The 18520-nt window shown below is 34.7% G+C and overlaps 1 protein-coding gene across 1 annotated transcript; it reads left to right on the top strand.

Annotated features, from left to right (window-relative positions):
- The first annotated feature begins 5444 nt into the window (after window positions 1-5444).
- On the top strand, window positions 5445-18373 carry Beta-man (beta-mannosidase). Its single transcript, XM_071717683.1, has 17 exons — window positions 5445-5835; window positions 6831-6946; window positions 7102-7740; window positions 8629-9525; window positions 9624-9894; window positions 10393-10538; window positions 12862-12979; window positions 14265-14294; window positions 14423-14569; window positions 14656-14804; window positions 14883-15088; window positions 15207-15474; window positions 15840-16566; window positions 16651-17079; window positions 17339-17553; window positions 17624-17830; window positions 17930-18373. The coding sequence occupies exons 1-17, from the start codon at window positions 5751-5753 to the stop codon at window positions 18230-18232; spliced, it is 4953 nt and encodes a 1650-aa protein (XP_071573784.1). The 5' UTR covers window positions 5445-5750; the 3' UTR covers window positions 18233-18373.
- Window positions 18374-18520: the final 147 nt, after the last annotated feature.

Genomic DNA, 18520 nt, shown 5'->3' with positions numbered 1-18520 from the left:
ATGAGTAAAACAAAAACATTTCTAGCTTTTTTCTCTCCAATGCTTGATCATCTCATTTCGAATGCAGGATACTTATGTAACGTGATCATAATGGCCACCAAGAACAGGGGGTCGATTCTGTATCTTGGGACGAGGTGAAAATTACAAAAGTGAGGAAATTCACTAGAGAATCTACAATTTCATTTGTCGAAATCTAGTAAATCTGTTCACTTTTGTAATTTTCACCTCGTCTCAAAATACAGAATCGACCTCCAGATCTGGGGATCGATCATGTATCTTTTCCTCTAGGACGGAAACGTGAAAAGTTTATCTCTTTCTATTCAACACCAATAGAAAGAGATAGTTACATGAAACTTTTCACTTTTCACGTTTCCGCTCTAAGGAAAAAGTTACATGATCGCTACCCTGTACATAGCGCTACCTTCTTCGACCAGGTATCACAATCTTCATTGAATATTTTATAGGTATCATCTTGAAAGTTATAGTAAGTGTAGTAAAGTCGGAACTCGCTTGCGGCCAACAGTAGTTAAGGCTAAGACAAGATATAGGTTTAATTAATAATATTGTATATTTTCGAAATATATAAAACGTAAAGAATAAGAGACATAATAAAGTTGCAAGTGTGCAATAAGATAACAAGAAACGAATAACAATTTAATTACAAATTATGTATAAATTATTAAAATATTTATCTCCCTTGTTCTCTCCCCCTTCTCTCTCTCTCTCTCTCTCTCTCTCTCTCTCTCTCTCTCTCTCTCTCTCTCTCTCTCTCTCTCTCTCTCTCTCTCTCTCTCTCTCTCTCTCTCTCTCTCTCTCTCTCTCTCTCTCTCTCTCTCTCTCTCTCTCTCTCTCTCTCTCTCTCTCTCTCTCTCTCTCTCTCTCTCTCTCTCTCTCTCTCCCTCTCTCTCTCTCTCTCTCTCTCTCTCCCTCCCTCTCTCTCTCTCTCTCTCTCTCTCTCTCTCAAAAGTTCAGTCTTAAGTTCTTATGCTATAATTCTTGCGATTTATTTCCTGTTTGCGAATTTATTAATTGGTTTATATCCATTGCTTCTTCGTGGCATACTTTGCGGAGGACGAGTAGCATGCTTTAATCTTGTATTTCATTTTTTTTCCTTTCTATATGCCTGCTTCGTCCTTCGCCGGGGGTGTATCACCTGCTTTCTATTAATTTTACTAGTAATCGGTATTGATCTTTGCCATGTAGCATCCTTTGCGGAGACATGGGCTGTTTCCGTTAATCTTTTCTCTGTATTTTCAATCTTTATTTTCCACTTTATATGCTTACGGCGCGTCCTCCGCCAGAGGTGTGTTACCTGCTCGCCTTATTTCTATTTTTATTTACTGCCGAATGCATGTCGACAGCAGCTACATAGTACTTCATATTTCTGTTTATATTTTGTTTATATATTTATTTGTTAATTCATGATTTGCCTAAAGTCTATTGACTATGGCATAATAAAAATCAATCAATCAAAGACAGATATAGGGAAAATAAAATTAGAAAGGTTGACATTATCGACATCGAGGAAGTTCACCTGTCACTGCAGGATCTAGGGATGTTCGATATTGTATCGATATTGCGAATATCGATACTTTGTAGCTGAAATATCGACATTTTGTATCGATATTTCAGCCAATGATATTTACATGTATCGATACTAGATCCCGAATATCGAATAGTTATTTGCTTCGCAATTGACGCATCTGACGCCTACGTCGCCTACGTCGTTCAGTGCCATACTGCCATATTCGCTCAACGTGCGCGAACCGGTTCGGACGTATTTTGTCCGAAAGAAAAATTTATTAAAGTATTGCGACAATATTTGATTTTTAGTATTATAAGAGTTTGTCATTATCAAAAGAAGAAGAATAAAAACGGAAGAATCAATGCTCGCGACATCGACACAAATATGAGCGACCAAATACACCAGACGGTATAATATTTTATTTTATTATCACTTTTTATGTTACATAATATAAATAATAAATTTTTTAAGGCTTTTGGGATCCGGAGTTTCCTGAGACAACAAGCATTGACAGACTATTTGATTTTTAAGGCTTCATTGCGACTCATGGTACAGAAACATTATCATAATCCTTTGGTTAATCGTATTAAGTAACCAAGTGATGGCTCGTAATTCCATATTATTGTTTTTTGAAATTCATAATCATAATGTTAACTTATCTGTGAAACTGTTGTACCGTATGTAACATATTTCGTCTTTATTTTGCTCTCATTCAATATAATTTAATTTTAATCCTGCATTTATATTCTTGACGTCAAACAGACGTCAAAATGACAGTCAAATCATGGTATGGGACGTTATGCAGTCATATTGCCATCATTTTGCCGTCATTTTGATCACTCATTTTGACATCATTTTGACTAGATTGTTTTCACTGGGTACATTAAATATAGACATTTTTATTTTTATTCTACTTATCTAAGCGTATATTCACCATAGAGAATATGTTTTTTTGCAATACACTTTTCAATTTTAATCTCACCTTTTAATTAGTTGCGTCTGATTCTAAATATCAAAGCAAACTACGTTTCTAACAATTTTAATTATAAATTTTTATTTCTCTTCTACCCTTATAAAAAAGTACACTCAACTTTCATGGTTAACACCCAAATTTGAGTGTTAACACTAAACTTACGCCCAAATTTGAGAGTTAACACTCAAATTTGGGCGTAAGTTTAGTGTTTGTCATCAAAGTTAAGTGTCAACACTTAAATTTAGGTGTAGATTGAGTGTTGACCATTAAGGTTTAGGTAAATTGTGGGTTTAATCCTCAATGATGAGTGTTTATTGGGAGTTTATTCTCAATGGCCTAGTTTACACCGATCTCTTGATACGCGTATCAAATAGTATATTTGAGCTGATTAGCCAATAATCAAACTAATTTACTAGTTATTTACTATTTAATACGCGTATCAAGTGATCGGTGTAAACTAGGCCAATGATAAGTGTAGGTTGGGGATTAAGCCTCAATGTTTAGTGTAGGTTGGAGATTGATCTTCATCGTTGGATGTTGGTTTGGTGTTAACAGAGTGTTAACCTTTAATGTTCTATGTCGATTTAATCAGTGTCGCCACGATCCCTTTAGTACTAGAATCGACTGGAAATGTTTGGAATGGATTCCGATCGAAATTCAATTATTCCCTAGATTTCTATTGTTTTTTAGGGAAAACGGAATAATTTCAATTGGAATCTATTCGAAACAGTTCCATAGAAGAAGAAACTCTATTGCTACAGTTTAAAAAATGCCGCCAAATGTAATAAGTTATCCGCATTCACCCTGAAATTTGGTGGAAAATTTTCCTCCTGAGGTGCACCCGGGTGAAGTTTCCGAACGACTTCATCTCTGGGAGCTTTCCAGCAAGTGACACAAGCCGACACAAACGTCGTTCTATCTTTCTTTTTTGGCAATGAGTAACAAAGACAAAACGATACCTGTGTCGACTTGTGTCGCTTGCTGGAAAGCTCCCTCTGTCACACTGGTACAACCCGAACGTTTCCGAACAGCGTGAGCCTCGGTGGGTGCACCCGGGTGAAGTTTCCGAACGCAGCCTTAGCATTAAGGTGCGATTTCACGATGACGCTCGACGCTGGATTCGAGCGTCAAACAGCGCCAAAAAGCTAAACTGTGTTTAGCTTTGACACTCGACGCTCGAATTCAGCCAATCCAGTGGTTAGGTTATATTTCGCGTCCCTCTGAATCTATCATGTGACCAGATTTGACGCTCGAATCCAGCGTCGAGCGTCATCGTGAAATCGCACCTATAGTGTCTGAGCAGAATAGCTGACTTATAATTTCAAGACAGTGTTTTATGCTTTAAATCTTTGTTTTTAGCAACGCACAATACTGTCTTGTGTCTCAAGTCTTAAACGAGTGTACAAAGTGTCAACATTGTAAGACTTGAGACATAAGACAGTATTGTGCGTTGCTAAAAACAAAGATTTAAAGCATAAAACACTGTCTTAAAATTATAAGTCAGCTATTCTGCTCAGGCCCATAGATTCAGAGGGACGCGAAATATAACCTAACCACTGGATTGGCTGAATCTAATCACGTGACCAGATTTGACGCTCGAATCCAGCGTCGAGCGTCAGGGTGCCATTACATGGAGCGCGGAAACGCGGAAACGCGGAAAGAAAGTAACTAGATTCCGCGTTTCCGTCGCTTCTTTCTATCGCATTTGAGCGGAACAGCGGAAATCATGCGTGTTTTGTGTGCGTGTGTGCCAAGAAGTGCTAAACAATAAACATCAAGTATATAACTTTAACAGTTAATATCTCAAGCTTGAGATATTAAATACAAGATATTAAATACATATACAATTATATTTTATACAAGCTTGAGTAACTCATTGAAGATTGTTGATGACATTCTGAGATAGTTGAAGTATTTTTCGGGATCTGTCAATCTCATCTCTACAAGTAAATTGTTGCTGTCACCTTGTGCAAGTCTTCTTTCTTCGGTAAAAATAGGTCGTACCCATATTCTTCGATTCTTTTTGTCTTCCAATTTCTTGTAACGCAAGTACAAATAATACATTGAAGTCACTTTTTTCATTGTTATTTCTGCATGTCTCATCGGTTCATCTCTTGCTTGTATGAGAAACTTCATAATAATCATTAACATGATATTTGGATCCATGATATACTTTTAAAATAATTAATAAAATACACGAAGTACAAAATAACTTTTTCTTCCGAGATTTGTAATCGATAGAATATATATATATATATATATATATATATATTTGGAGTCTTTCGCACGTGCCACAACTAGCCTGCACTAGGAGTCACGGCTATAGAGCACTTATGCATTAGCGCTTGTTCTACCGAATAGTTTATAACAATTAAATCACTTTTCCAATTTCACGGAGAAATATCCACAATATTCTAAGCGGGATAGAATATATTATAAAAATACATAACCTATCTGAGGTATCTGCGTGCAACAGTACAGAGAAAAAGAACGAACATTTGACGCGTCCGTTCCGCGAGTTTGTTTCTCCTTATATTACATGGAGCACAATTTTCGCGGAAAAGCGGAACAGTATAGTGACAAATAGACATTTGTATTCATTTCTTAAAATTGTGTTTACTTAATTCATTGCAATTTTTATTAATATGCTTATCTTTTCAGCTTATCTATTGAATACAAGCATTTTAATCAATAAATACCGTTAAAAATTAATATTTTATAATTCTCCGTTCCGCTTTTCCGCTCAAAATGTGCTCCATGTAAGGGTGCGTTCCGATTCCCCACCTGGGTGCTGAAAATCTATAGTGCACGTGACATATACTATAGGATTTTTAGCACTCGGGTGGGAATCCGAACGTAGCCTTAAGGCATTCAAAACAGACGGAACGGATCGACGGAAATCTAGTAAATTTTGTCTTCCGCGCTTCCGCGTTTCCGCGTTTCCGCGCTCCATGTAATGGCACCCTCATCGTGAAATCGCACCTTTAGTGTTGGTGACGCCGCCATGACGCCATCTGCCCCGAGTTTTCACTGAACATTCCTAATTGGCTACCGCGTCGCAGCTTGCCGTCTCACCGCATATATGGAGTTTTAGCAATATTCTTTATTTACATTTCGTTAAGGTGATCAAAATCTCGCGCCGGGGATAAAGCTGTGGCACCGTGCCTCCGTCCCTCCGAAGGTATCGGTAAGAAGAAGAGGAGGAAGGACGAACGTGCGATTTTTACGAGTCCACTTTATCTCCGACGAGAGATGTCCGACGGCATGGAGCGAGAGAAAAATGAGAGGTTAACCGCGAGGGAAATCGAAGAAAAGGAAATGAAGCGCAAGCTCACAGGTAATCAGATGTATTTACAGTGGAGATGATTGGCATATCGGAATTGATTGCAGAGGGATTAATTTTGAGATTTTCTGATCACTTACAAAATATATGCATATGTATGTAACATATTAAGCCGATGTATTTAGACGATCTAGAATTCATGTCGAATTTTGGAACGTAGATAATTTTTATTTCTAATTTTTAATATTATTACATATTATAATTTCTTGTATCTTGATGTGTGTATTTTAATACACAAGACATCATGTAACTAATTACATAACCAAGCATGAGTTTTTTTTTTAAATAAATAAATAAGAGATGTAGAATAAAGTTTGTTCAATTGTGGCTTTATTTTTGAGAAAATTAACTTTAAAGTTTGAAAACTTAGTAATATTATAGATAAACTTGTAGATTTTTAACATTGAATAAGTTTTAATTACATAAGTCATCAGTCTACTTTGTTTCAACAGGAATTATATTAATTACCATTGTTAGAAAAAAAATTACAATAATGCACAAGTAATTTAACCTGTAAGTGCTGGCATGACTTTTTTGACGTAAATGCTCATGTGGGAATCAATTATTTTAAACAAAATAATTTTTGAACATTAGAAATTAAAAGTCCATATTTTCAAAAATATTATTTCTTTGCATAATCTATTTTGTTAGTAAATGCATAGCTTGCAAGTTATACAAAAAATACAGACATTTAAAATGATCGGATAAATTTTAATCATTATTCAATTTCAGCTTCAAGTATAAAGTACAAGCACATGGAATATATGAGTATTACTTAAACATAGTGTGATCGTTTAAAGCTAGTAATAGTTCTGAAATTAATATATCATTACATTAGCTTTTAATAAAATGGAAAAACATTTATTTGTTCATGCATCTGGGTCAGTTTGACCCTTACGCAAGCACATACCGGTTAAAACTTTATCTCGATTAAGAAAAGGCTAAGAATTTATTTGTTAGTAATTGACATTTTGTTGATTGTTCTTTAGGTATTGGGATATACGAGCCAGGGATTACCTTTAAACAAATGAAAAGACTACTCGAATTTGTCAATGAGTCTCAAGATACATCAAACATTGCTTCCAATAATAAAAATACGCAAGAGGTATGTAATAATAATAATTGTATATGTTATTTGCATGCAACTTTGAAATATATCAAACATTTCATCAGATATTTCGTATAATGACAATAATGAAAGAAATTAGAAAGACAAAGAAATGAATAGTGAATTCACTATCCTGTTGTAAAACTTTTTAGGGGACACAACATTCCGATAACGAGTGCCTATCAGATATTACATCTGATGTAAACATACAGCAAGAAGTGACTTTGCAGGAGTGCACAGAGATGCCAAGACCATCGTATTCATACAAACTGAATCGCACGTCTCCGACTATGCACGAACGTAAGAGCGTTCACTATATTAGCAGTCCGGAATCTCCGTCCCTTTTCGAAGCACGGAACCCTGTGCACAGACGTAAGAGCTCCGACAGCGACGAGCTATTCGAGAAACAGTACGATAGCACCAACTCCACGCACAATACAAATCGATATCCCTCGCTGAGATCGGGAAACGTTTCGTGGGAATGTCAGAACGCGACGGAGAGAAGAACGGCTCAGGACGCACAGGGTAAAGTCGTCCAGAAGTTGGAAAGATGGCGATTAAACCCGCTCGATGTCAACATCAACGAAAACGACGTGCCTTTGCGACAGCCAAATCGATCTTCGACTCGGGAACGTATACCGTTTGAGCATTGCAAAGAAGCACACATGTCTTCTGATCAGAGCGACCAAGTAATACGTTCCGTGAGCCAGCATTTGAAGGAAATAGCAGACTTATGGTACAGTTGGCGCCCCATTACCAATTCGATATTTCAATGGGGGTCACCCATTCAGGTGGGTACCTCCCTGCAATCCCTCCCGTATCGTTTGTATCGCTAACGAGAGTAAAGTACTATGCTTTTTAAAGAATGTATCTAATACGTGTTTTTCTAACACGGTCGTCATTATACAATCCGGTGTTGCCGAATTATTTATGTGCAGCAATTCTTTTAGACGTAAGATTTTCGTATTTGTTTAGGCAATATTATTAAAAGTATACTCACTTTCTATGTCGTTTTGATATACTTAAATAATTCTCCCTGCACAACTCTTAAATTTCACCGACAAATGTGCTAATTTGACATTTTTTGAGTTATCGGTAAAGTCGAGTTGTGGAAAAGGTTTAATTTATATCGAAAGAGAGAGAGAGAGGCGTTACATTTATGAAAAATCTTTCTACGAGCAGTTATATCTTCGATCTTGGTCTTTTTTGTCAAAATCAGTCGCTCGTAATGTAATTCTACATTTTTCTTTGGAATTATAATACAGTATTGCAATATGCCATATCTGATAAGAAAGTGTATTTATTACATCTCTTTGTTATTATACTAATACAGTGCATATAACTATCGTATATTACGTCGCTTCCATCACTTTAACTTACATCAAAGTGTACATGTAAAATTATTTGTGAGCCATTGGCATTTTTTGCCGAACAAATTAAGACAAAATACATATAAAACGCATACATATACACATACACATTTGATATTTTTATTGATACTATAAAATTGGATATATATAAAAACATACATGATATAATATATACATGAGCGTTTACAAAAACATTGAATAAAGCTGTAAACTGCAAGAAGCATTTTTGAATAAATTATATTTGTTTACAAAAAAGATAGTTGTTTATTTCATTCAATCTTATTCTGATTCTAATCCTTGTTTCTGTAGGTCGGCGCCGCTAACGGTAGCTTGGATAAAAAACCATTAACAGATCCTAAGATCGAACAGATCCCAGCGGAATGTACATACCGGGATGGTCACGACCGAGCTAGTAAACGTAAAGCAAATACTCTCATCGCTAATCTGAATAAAGACAGTTCCACCGAGGACGAAGACGGCAGTCGATACGACTTTGTTCGTGTTAAAAAAAAGAGAGCTCAATCGAATAGCGTAACGTGTGCTACGAATCAACAAGCGCATACCAGTCATAAGAAAGCAACATCAGACGTTATCGCGTCTTTCAGCGATGATAATATCGACACGGATATTGACAATGAATATGTTAAACATTTATCCAAAAAAAGAACCAATGAAAAGGATGAAAGAGTATCGCCTGAATTAACCGCATATCCTAGAAAAATAACACCTCCCAATCCTAAGACGCGTTTGGGTCTGACTAGACAAAGACGGGGAAACGCTACATCGAAAGCGTCTCCAAAGACGCGGCGCACTAATGAGAATAAAGTTGAACAGGCAAGAGCTCAAAAGAAAGACAATAGAATGACGGAAGAAGAAATCCGTCAAAAACTGGGAGAAGATTGGAATGATGAGGAGGAAGAGGAGGACGTTGTGGTGGAGAAGGACGTGGAAATTCGGCCGCTGCCGATATTGAAAGAAATGCGATCTAGATTACGAGAGAAACGACTGTCACTGTCGAAAACAGCGAAGGAGACGCAGGCAACGGCGAAAGAGGAAGAGAACGATGAGGGGCGGAACAAAAAAAAGAGACTGAGACTCTGCGAACAACGGAAGGAAGAGGAATTGTGTAGGATAGAGAATAGAAACGGAGCCTGGGAGCATCAACTATTATCCGATGATGAGGATAAATCAGCCGAGATAAATCAAGTGAGTTATATATATAAAAAAAAATTTATCTCCGTTTCTGTCTTTCTCCAAACATTCTACAGGGTATCGTTACTTTTTGTAATCTTTTTCATTTATAGGATGCACAGAATGGTAATCAGTCCGAAAATGTACCTACTACGACAAAGAATGTAAGTTGTCCTATATGCAATAAGTGGTTTCCACATAACGAGATAGAGGATCATGCCGCTGATTGCGAACAATTCGAGACAAATAACGAAGAGAGTAATAACGACACGAATCAGTTAGAATGTAATATATGCAACAATTACAAGACGAATAATGGAGTGGAGTATGAGGAACATGGTCAGCAGTGTAGAAATAATAGGAATGATCAAAGACACTCACGTGGTACGTTCAGTATTACATAATCTGTTAGTAATATTTTTTGTTTCTGATAAATACTATCTTATCGTAATACACATTAGATAACTCTATTCGGCTTGCACAACAAACATCGGTTTCCTATGTATCGACCTTAGAATCTTGAAATTATACAAAATCTTTTAAGCATTTCCGTTTGTACAAAGGATTAATAGATCTGTAGATTGTATTGGAAATTTAACGAGTTAGGGCCGGTTGCACCATCTCCGATTAACTGTAACCTTCGATTAAACTCACTCTTTATCTCAAGAAAGACATTTAAAAAGAGACGAAGAGTGAGTTTAATCGAAGGTTACAATTAATCGGCGTTGATGAAACTGGCCCTTAGAGGCTTATATTTTCTATGTGTTGACATATCGTATTCTTTTTTTACCTTTCTTTCATGACTATTCAAAAAAATTTTCGTCTTTTATTTTGGTCAAATTTTCTTTACATTTAATTTTATTTGTGTATCTTTTTCTTTAGGATCTGAAGATACCAATACCACCTCTACCTCATCCTTTCGCAATTTTATACCAATCAGTGAACAGAAAGATTCCGAGATAGATTACTTGGGTCAGTTTCCATCTAATAGCAAAAAAAATGTACATACTGGTAGAAAAAGGAAACGTTGATTGTTCTCGCGTTCTCATGAGAACTCGAAATGTATAATCGTGTTCTCTAATTTCATTTTTAAAACGAAGAAATTTTTTGAGGAGGGGGGCAAATTACGAATTACGTAAATGCTATTGCATAGAACTGACTGATATATGTGTATTTTGTGTTTGTTTAACAATTGTTTGTCATGTATTCAGTAACATGTATACGCATGTCTCGTAACTCGCAATTTTAGTGATAGACTTTCCGATTTTAAAAATCGAACAACAATGTCAAGAGAAGCCATTATATTTATCGCACTTTCGACATTGTACATACACTCTCGTATACTAAAATTTTGTCACATAAAATTCTGTCAAAATAAAGTCTGCTTTATATTATAAAGATTAACTAAAGGATAGATTTCTAAAGCTCGGTTTGGGGAATTCTCTTTTTTTGCGTTCAGAATTCGGAAACCAGGTACTTATTTACATTTTGATTGACGAGTAATCATTTTGAAATTCATCAAAGATCTTAATCAAAATTAAGATTGCAAATTGCGAGATATCATATATTTATTTCGCAATGTACTTGTCAATTATTATTTTTTTGTACAGCCTCTTTTGATAAAGAATAAATATTCTGAGTTGTCCTCAAAGTAAATGCATGACTACTATGTTGTATCTCATTCTTTTCTTGTTTCACGTTTTCGTTTATTTTAGGTTTTCGTTCATTTTGAGTAACGATAAAGAAAATAGAAATTCCTTATTACGATTTGGCGATGTGTTGCACTATTAAAGATTACATGCGATGTTACAGGCGATAAAGTGCTATTTTGATCAGTATCAAAAGATTATAAGAGGTCGAAAAGAGAGGTATCGATTAATACTGTACAGTTCACGATCATTCCATTCCTACGCTCGAGTGAACTTTACGCTTTGCAATATACGCGCGATACATGGACAAAGCAATCGACGAATGGCTGTTGCTTTCGTAAATTCAAGGACATGTATCAAAAGGTCTTATATGTATAATATTTTACGCGGTGAGAGAGAGAGAGAGAGAGAGAGAGAGAGAGAGAGAGAGAGAGAGAGAGAGAGATTTAACTATATGTAAATTTATATATATATATACATATACAGAGTATTTTCTAATAAGTGGGAAGTTTTGCACTGATGAATTCAAAAACAATTGTTTTTGAAAAAAGTTCACATAAACATATGTCCTATTCGACTTTGTTTCCGAGTTATAACCGAGAAACTGTCAATGCTCGAAATTGTCATATTTGGTTTGTATTTGTAAACAATATTTAATATCTCCTGAATATTTCCCAACTATGTTGATTTCACATATTCTATTGAGTAAATTATTAAGTGCTAACAAGAAAACAAACTGAAGTGAGTAAACTCAATTAATAGAATGTAAAATCAACAAGGTCGGGAAATATTGAGCAAAGATATTGAGCATTATTTATAAATACGAACCGAATGTGGTCATTTCGGACATCTAGAATGTTAAGCAGCTCCACATTATTAGAGTACAAACAGAACTATAAACTCATAAACAAGGTCAAATAGGATACATATTGATATGTAACTTTTTTCATTGGTTTTGTATCCTGAATCCACCATTGCAATACTTCTCACTTATTAGGAAACACCCTGTATGTATATATACATACATACATACATACATACATACATACATACATACATATATATATATATATATATATATATATATATATATATATCTCTCGTTGTGTGTGAAATCACAACGCGTGCTAAATTGTAAATCGGCATAAAATATTTTTATACCTGTGAAGTCTGTTATTTATCAATAAAATGCAAATTGAAATTAACTCGGGCGTTTTCATTAGTCCTAGCCACAAAGTAGAGACGTTCGATTAATGATACAACTCGTGCAAACAGCAACGAGCAACGAGAAGAGGTATCGTGAGAGGATCGAGGCTCACGGCATGCTTGTTCGATTGATAATTTTATGTTGTCTAAAGATTACAAAAAGATAATATAAAGTGAATTTTATGTATATTATCGTTTTCTTTCTCTTGTTATCAAGGTTATGGGCTGATAAACTTTTGCCCTAATCTAAAATGATAATCAAACTCCGAACGAAAAAGCGTTGCATCCGTGGATTAGATAGTAACAGACTGCTCTTTATAAATAAGCCACAGTTCGCTCTTGTGATCTTATCTCTATGTTTTTTATTGGAAATTGGTAGGTTTTCGCGAAGCGACAAGTGACGGCCCGGGCGAGTACAAATATTTCGGAAAAGGTTTCCATTGTATTATTTGCAGTCTTTGATTTCAGATTATTGTTATATCATACTTCAACGTAAGTGCCACCTGCCGAAATGAAGTTTTTTATTTTGGCATTGTGGATTTCATCATTAATCAGTGTACGCTGCCAAGTTATAACCCTAAATGGTGAATGGAGAGGGACCATTAATATTTGTGGTAAATATTATTAGAAATTCTTATCTTTTTCAGTAAAGATATAGTATATATGGAGGGGTAAAAATCACAATGGTGTAAGTCAAATTTTAAAAAATATTTTCTGTACAATATATAAATTGCATCTATGCACACGAGAAAATATTTTTAAAAATTTGACTTACACCACTGTGGTTTTTACCCCTCCATATATAGCATACAGTATATTATATATATTATATATATATATATATATATATATAATATATAATACAGTATATTATATATTATATATATATATATATAATATATAATATACTGTATGCTATATATGTTACCATACATACCATATACTACCATATACTATAATATTATGTACTATATATTATATATAGGGTGATTCTAAGTGCGCTGAGTTGCTAAATCTCTTTTCTAGATCAAAAGAGAAAAAGTGCTAGAGGATAATCTTCACTACTAATATGAAAATCTACAATTCGGTGATTATATTTTTTCAAACAATATACACTGATGCATTTGCAAGATGCACTGTTTTTAAATGGAATTATATATATATATTTTTTAGTGTAAATTGATTCTTCTCATTATTCTGCGTATAAAAAAGGTATTAGGATAAGATAATCAAAAAGTCAGTATTTTACCAAATATTACATATTTTATGTCATAAAGTTACTTTATTACATCAAGTACTCAAATGTATCATGACATTCCAAGCACTTTGTAACATGTTTATTTATGTTTTTCACAACGTTATCAAGTTGGTCACTAGTTATATTAAAATAAGCTGTTGTAGTTCATTCTTTTAAGTTGTCTTCTGAAATAAATTATACGAATATATGTTATTATCCTTCAAAAACCAAGATAAAAAAATCCTTTTGTAATCAAAAGTAAAGTAATCTTTGTTTTAATACTTTTGTACACAGAATAATGAGAAAAACGCATTTATCAATTTCAAAAAAGTATACAATTCTATTTTTAAAAAATGGAGTTGCATTTTGCGATTGCATCAGTAGTGTATTGTTCGAAAATATATACAGAAAATATTACAGAATAGTAGATCATTTATATTAAAGAAGTGAAAGATTTTTCTCTACCGCTTTTTTTTCTATCTTAACTTAGAAAAGAACTTTAATTTAGCTCACTTACTAGAATACCTGTATATATGTATACATGATATTATACGTATATATTCTTTGTACAAATATAGATTTGCAAATATATATAATTTATATTTAAATATACAAAATTATTTATTGTTAATTATAATTGCAATAAAAAATATATTTTCCAGACAAAAAGCCCTTCGAAGAATGCAACAATGGTAAGAGACAAGAACTTAGTTTTAAGAAGAGTATACCTACATGTAATCTTTTTCAAATATGATGAACGGCTTTTCTCAGAAATATTTACCTTTCACGTAAATGACCTAACAATTACTCTGTTTTACAGATGTCAATTTCAGTGCGACTGTTCCTGGAGGAATTTATACAGACTTGCGTAAGAACAACATAATAGAGAACAATCTGCATGGAAGAAACGATGTCAATAATCGTTGGATCGGAAATCAATCTGTGATTTATACTAAAAATTTTAGCGGTAAATTAGTTGGGACACGAATATATGAGATATAATATTTGATAACAGTTAACATTAAGAACGGAATCTAAACGCATTATTTTCAGTGAGCAAAAATTTTCTAAAAGCTCGCAAGATAGTCTTGATTTTTCATGGAATTGATACATTTGCCAATATTTTTTTGAACAATCATGTAGTCGGAGAGGCTTCAAATATGTTCGTACGATATATTTTTGACGTGACAGATTTTATTAAGGTAATCAAAGAACTCAAGAGAATCGTACAAAATATACACTGAATAATACAATTATTATTTTATCCGGAAAATATGCAGAAAGGACAGAATTTACTGAAAGTCACATTTCATTCAGCTGTTAAAGCAGCTGAAGATTTATACAATGAGCAAAAGAAAAATTACGTTGTACCACCAGTGTGTGTACCTAAGGAATACAACGGACAATGTCATGTAAATCACATTCGTAAGATGCAGGCCAGTTTCTCATGGGATTGGGGACCCGCTTTTCCCTCGGTTGGCATCTGGTAATAAGGAACTGATTACTTTTTACAGTATATTTTATTTTCGATATCTTTAACAGTATATTTTGTTTTCTTACCGAATATATTTTTACTGGTATAAATATAAGAAATAAATTTGCAGGAGAGATGTTGAATTGATTCCCGTAAATGATATATTGATTAACGACATTACGACTGATATACGCAAAGAGAATGATGCCTGGAACATTCTCGTTACGATATTTCTCGAGGCAACGCAGAGCGAGGATGAAAGATTCACGAAAATCAGTTGTCATGTAGCATCGATATTGCATATTTCGCAAAGTAAACTTATCAGCAATGCCAGTGAGGTTGTATTTGACGCAAATGGGAAATACATAAATGTTAACATTTCGCTCATCGTACCTGCGGTAAATTTTAACAATTATCAATACTGTAACATTTACAAAAAAAATCTCAGACTGCACCAGCCAAAATCGGGACATAAGACATCTTAAAGACATCATATCATAAAACGTCTTAAAGATGTCTTTAATATATCCCAATTTTGGACAGGCATGCTATCTGGGATTACACTGCATAGTGTTTTATATATCAAATAGTTTTTTAGTCCAGTTTTTATTAAAAGAATTATTTGATGTATACAATACTGATTGCATCTTCTTTTTTTCTTTATTTCATATTTTATTTCACCATTTACCTGCAAGTGCATTCAAATAAAAACAAAATTGTACCTCTAGTGTTGTAGCCTAATGGTTTTTTTTCTTCTGGTCAGAATGCCATTGAGAATTGGTGGCCGAATGGTTATGGCAAGCAACAGTTGTACTACTTAACTACCACTGTGACAACGGCAAACGATGCATTATACAAGCGGATTCGTATAGGCTTCCGAACGGTTGAGCTGGTGGAGGAACCTCTGAAGAAAGGATTGAGTTTTTATTTTCGCATAAACGGCGTACCAATCTTCGCCAAAGGCAGCAACTTTATTCCAGCCAGTGTCTTTCCCGAGCTAGGTGCGAAAGAAGACACCATCAGGCACTTGTTGTTATCCGTCAAAGGGACACACATGAATATGCTGAGAGTGTGGGGCGGTGGTGTCTACGAATCGAAATTATTTTACGACTTGGCCGATAAATATGGAATCATGATTTGGCAAGATTTCATGTTTGCATGCGCCATGTACCCCACGAGCGACTCATTCCTGGGTAGTGTAAAAGAAGAAATATTACAAAACGTAATACGTTTGAAAAATCATCCAAGCATCGTGCTTTGGGCTGGCAATAACGAAAATGAGGCAGCGCTTTATGGAAATTGGTACGGAACCGGTTCTGCTCAGGTGTATAGAGAGGATTACGTGAAACTTTACGTGAATCTATTGAAGACGGAAGTGGAAAAATTAGATCCTGTAAGACCATTCGTCGTGTCTAGTCCAGGCAACGGAGCATACGAAGAAACGTACAATTATACTGGAGTAAATCCTTATTCGAATCTCTACGGTGACGGTAATATGCAAATAGTTTTTCTTATGGCAGTTTAAAATGAGATTTGATTGATTATATTAACGCTTAATATTTGCCGCTTTTTAGTTCACTATTACAACTACATCAGAAATGGATGGGATATCACTCAGTATCCTCGGACGAGATTTTGCTCTGAGTATGGATTTCAATCTTGGCCGTCGATATACACGATAGCGACTGCTATAGAAAGCACGAAAGATCTTCATGTCAACAGCGATTTCGTGAAACACAGACAACATCAACCACTCGGCAATCAATATATGCAGCTGCTGATCTTGCACAACTTTGTTATACCGCAAAGTAACAACAGCGTTCGAGATTTCGCGAGTTATATATACCTCAGTCAGGTTAATCAAGCAGTTTCTATAAAGATACAGACGGAAGCGTACAGGCAAGCCAAGTCGGAGGTGAATTCCTTAGGTGAGGGTATGACAATGGGAGCTCTCTATTGGCAGCTGAATGATGTTTGGCAAGCTCCTTCGTGGTCTTCCATAGGTAATTCAAGTAATTAATATCTTAGAATTAGAACTAAAAAATCTAGACAAGTCTTTTCTATGTATATAAGATCTTTTTTCAAAATTCTCGAGACGATAGATGCATAAAACGTGTGGGAAATGTGATTTCTGCTTCCATAACGCTTTCTTCCTTTTATTGAAATATAACGATATCATATTGATCGTTCTAGTTACAAGATATCATAACTATTCTATTATTTGCATGTGTTAAGAAAATCCTCTCTATGTTATATTTACAGATATCGAAGGTCGCTGGAAAATGCTGCATTATTATGCCAAGGATTTCTTCGCGCCCATTATCGTTACACCACATTTGTCTACCTCCAACGAGCTCTCGATATATGTAATATCTGATCGATTGTACACCTTAACAAATTGTACAGTAAAACTTCATGTTTACAAATGGGAATCCATGAAATCTATATTTGCATTATTCTTCAATGATATTATAATAGTGAGTATGATAAAGTAATAGGGATACATGTATACATAATCCGTGTATAAATATGATAATTCTCTTTCAGGAATCTAATAAAGCCATGAAAGTTACATCCTTTTGGTTAGACGCGTTCCTGCTTCGAGCGGGTTGTGGGTCATCCTTGAAATCCGCCAAAAAATCCTGCATGGTCACTTTATCTCTCACGAATAAATCTGGATCCCTAATCGCGCCTGTTAATTACATATATCCTGATGCGTTAAAAAACGCAGATGTACCAGTAGCCAATGTCACTGTAAGCACATTAATTTTGTGTCACATTCAAAGTCCGATATGCAGACATTGTAAGTGCTGCCAGAGAGAAATGTTAATGCGCAAATATTTCTCGTTTCAGATGAAGATCGAAGAGAATCATTTACCTGGGAAACTTTCCAATTATGCAGATTTCAAAATTGTATTATCGACAGATAACATAGCGCTATTCGTGTGGTTAGAAGTAGGCAATATACGTGGTCGTTTTTCGGAAAATGGCTTTCATATATTTGTAAAGGAGAAAGAAATTATTTTCCACGCGCATGAAGCAACCACAGTTGAATTATTATGGAGCAATATAAAACTCACACATATATCGAATATTTACAATACACATGGCAATTTTGATGATGATTCCTTTGTTAAAAGGACAAAGTTAGATTAGTCAAAACCTTCTATAATGCATTATATATAAAGCGTCGGTTGAAAATTACTTCAACAATTGTACATACAGTGCCTTTGCGATAAATACTATATGTATCAACTTTTTATCGCGACACAAATAAACTCCTTCATTTATATTATACTCCATACCTTCAAATTCTCCTTGATAGAAAGTAAGTATCATAGTGTAAGTAAACCTCAAGTCCAATAAGAATAATAAGCACAATTACGGCTCCACTGACTATCGTGGACATTAGACTGGACATTGCGTTTTGCTTCAACGAACTAT

This window comes from Temnothorax nylanderi, unplaced genomic scaffold, assembly GCF_030848795.1.
Source record: "Temnothorax nylanderi isolate EJ_2023f unplaced genomic scaffold, tnyl_v1.0 TNYL_tig0221_pilon, whole genome shotgun sequence".
Lineage (NCBI taxonomy): Eukaryota > Metazoa > Arthropoda > Insecta > Hymenoptera > Formicidae > Temnothorax > Temnothorax nylanderi.
The sequence above is the reverse complement of the archived record's forward strand: the minus strand, read 5'-3'. Positions and strand labels throughout refer to the sequence as shown.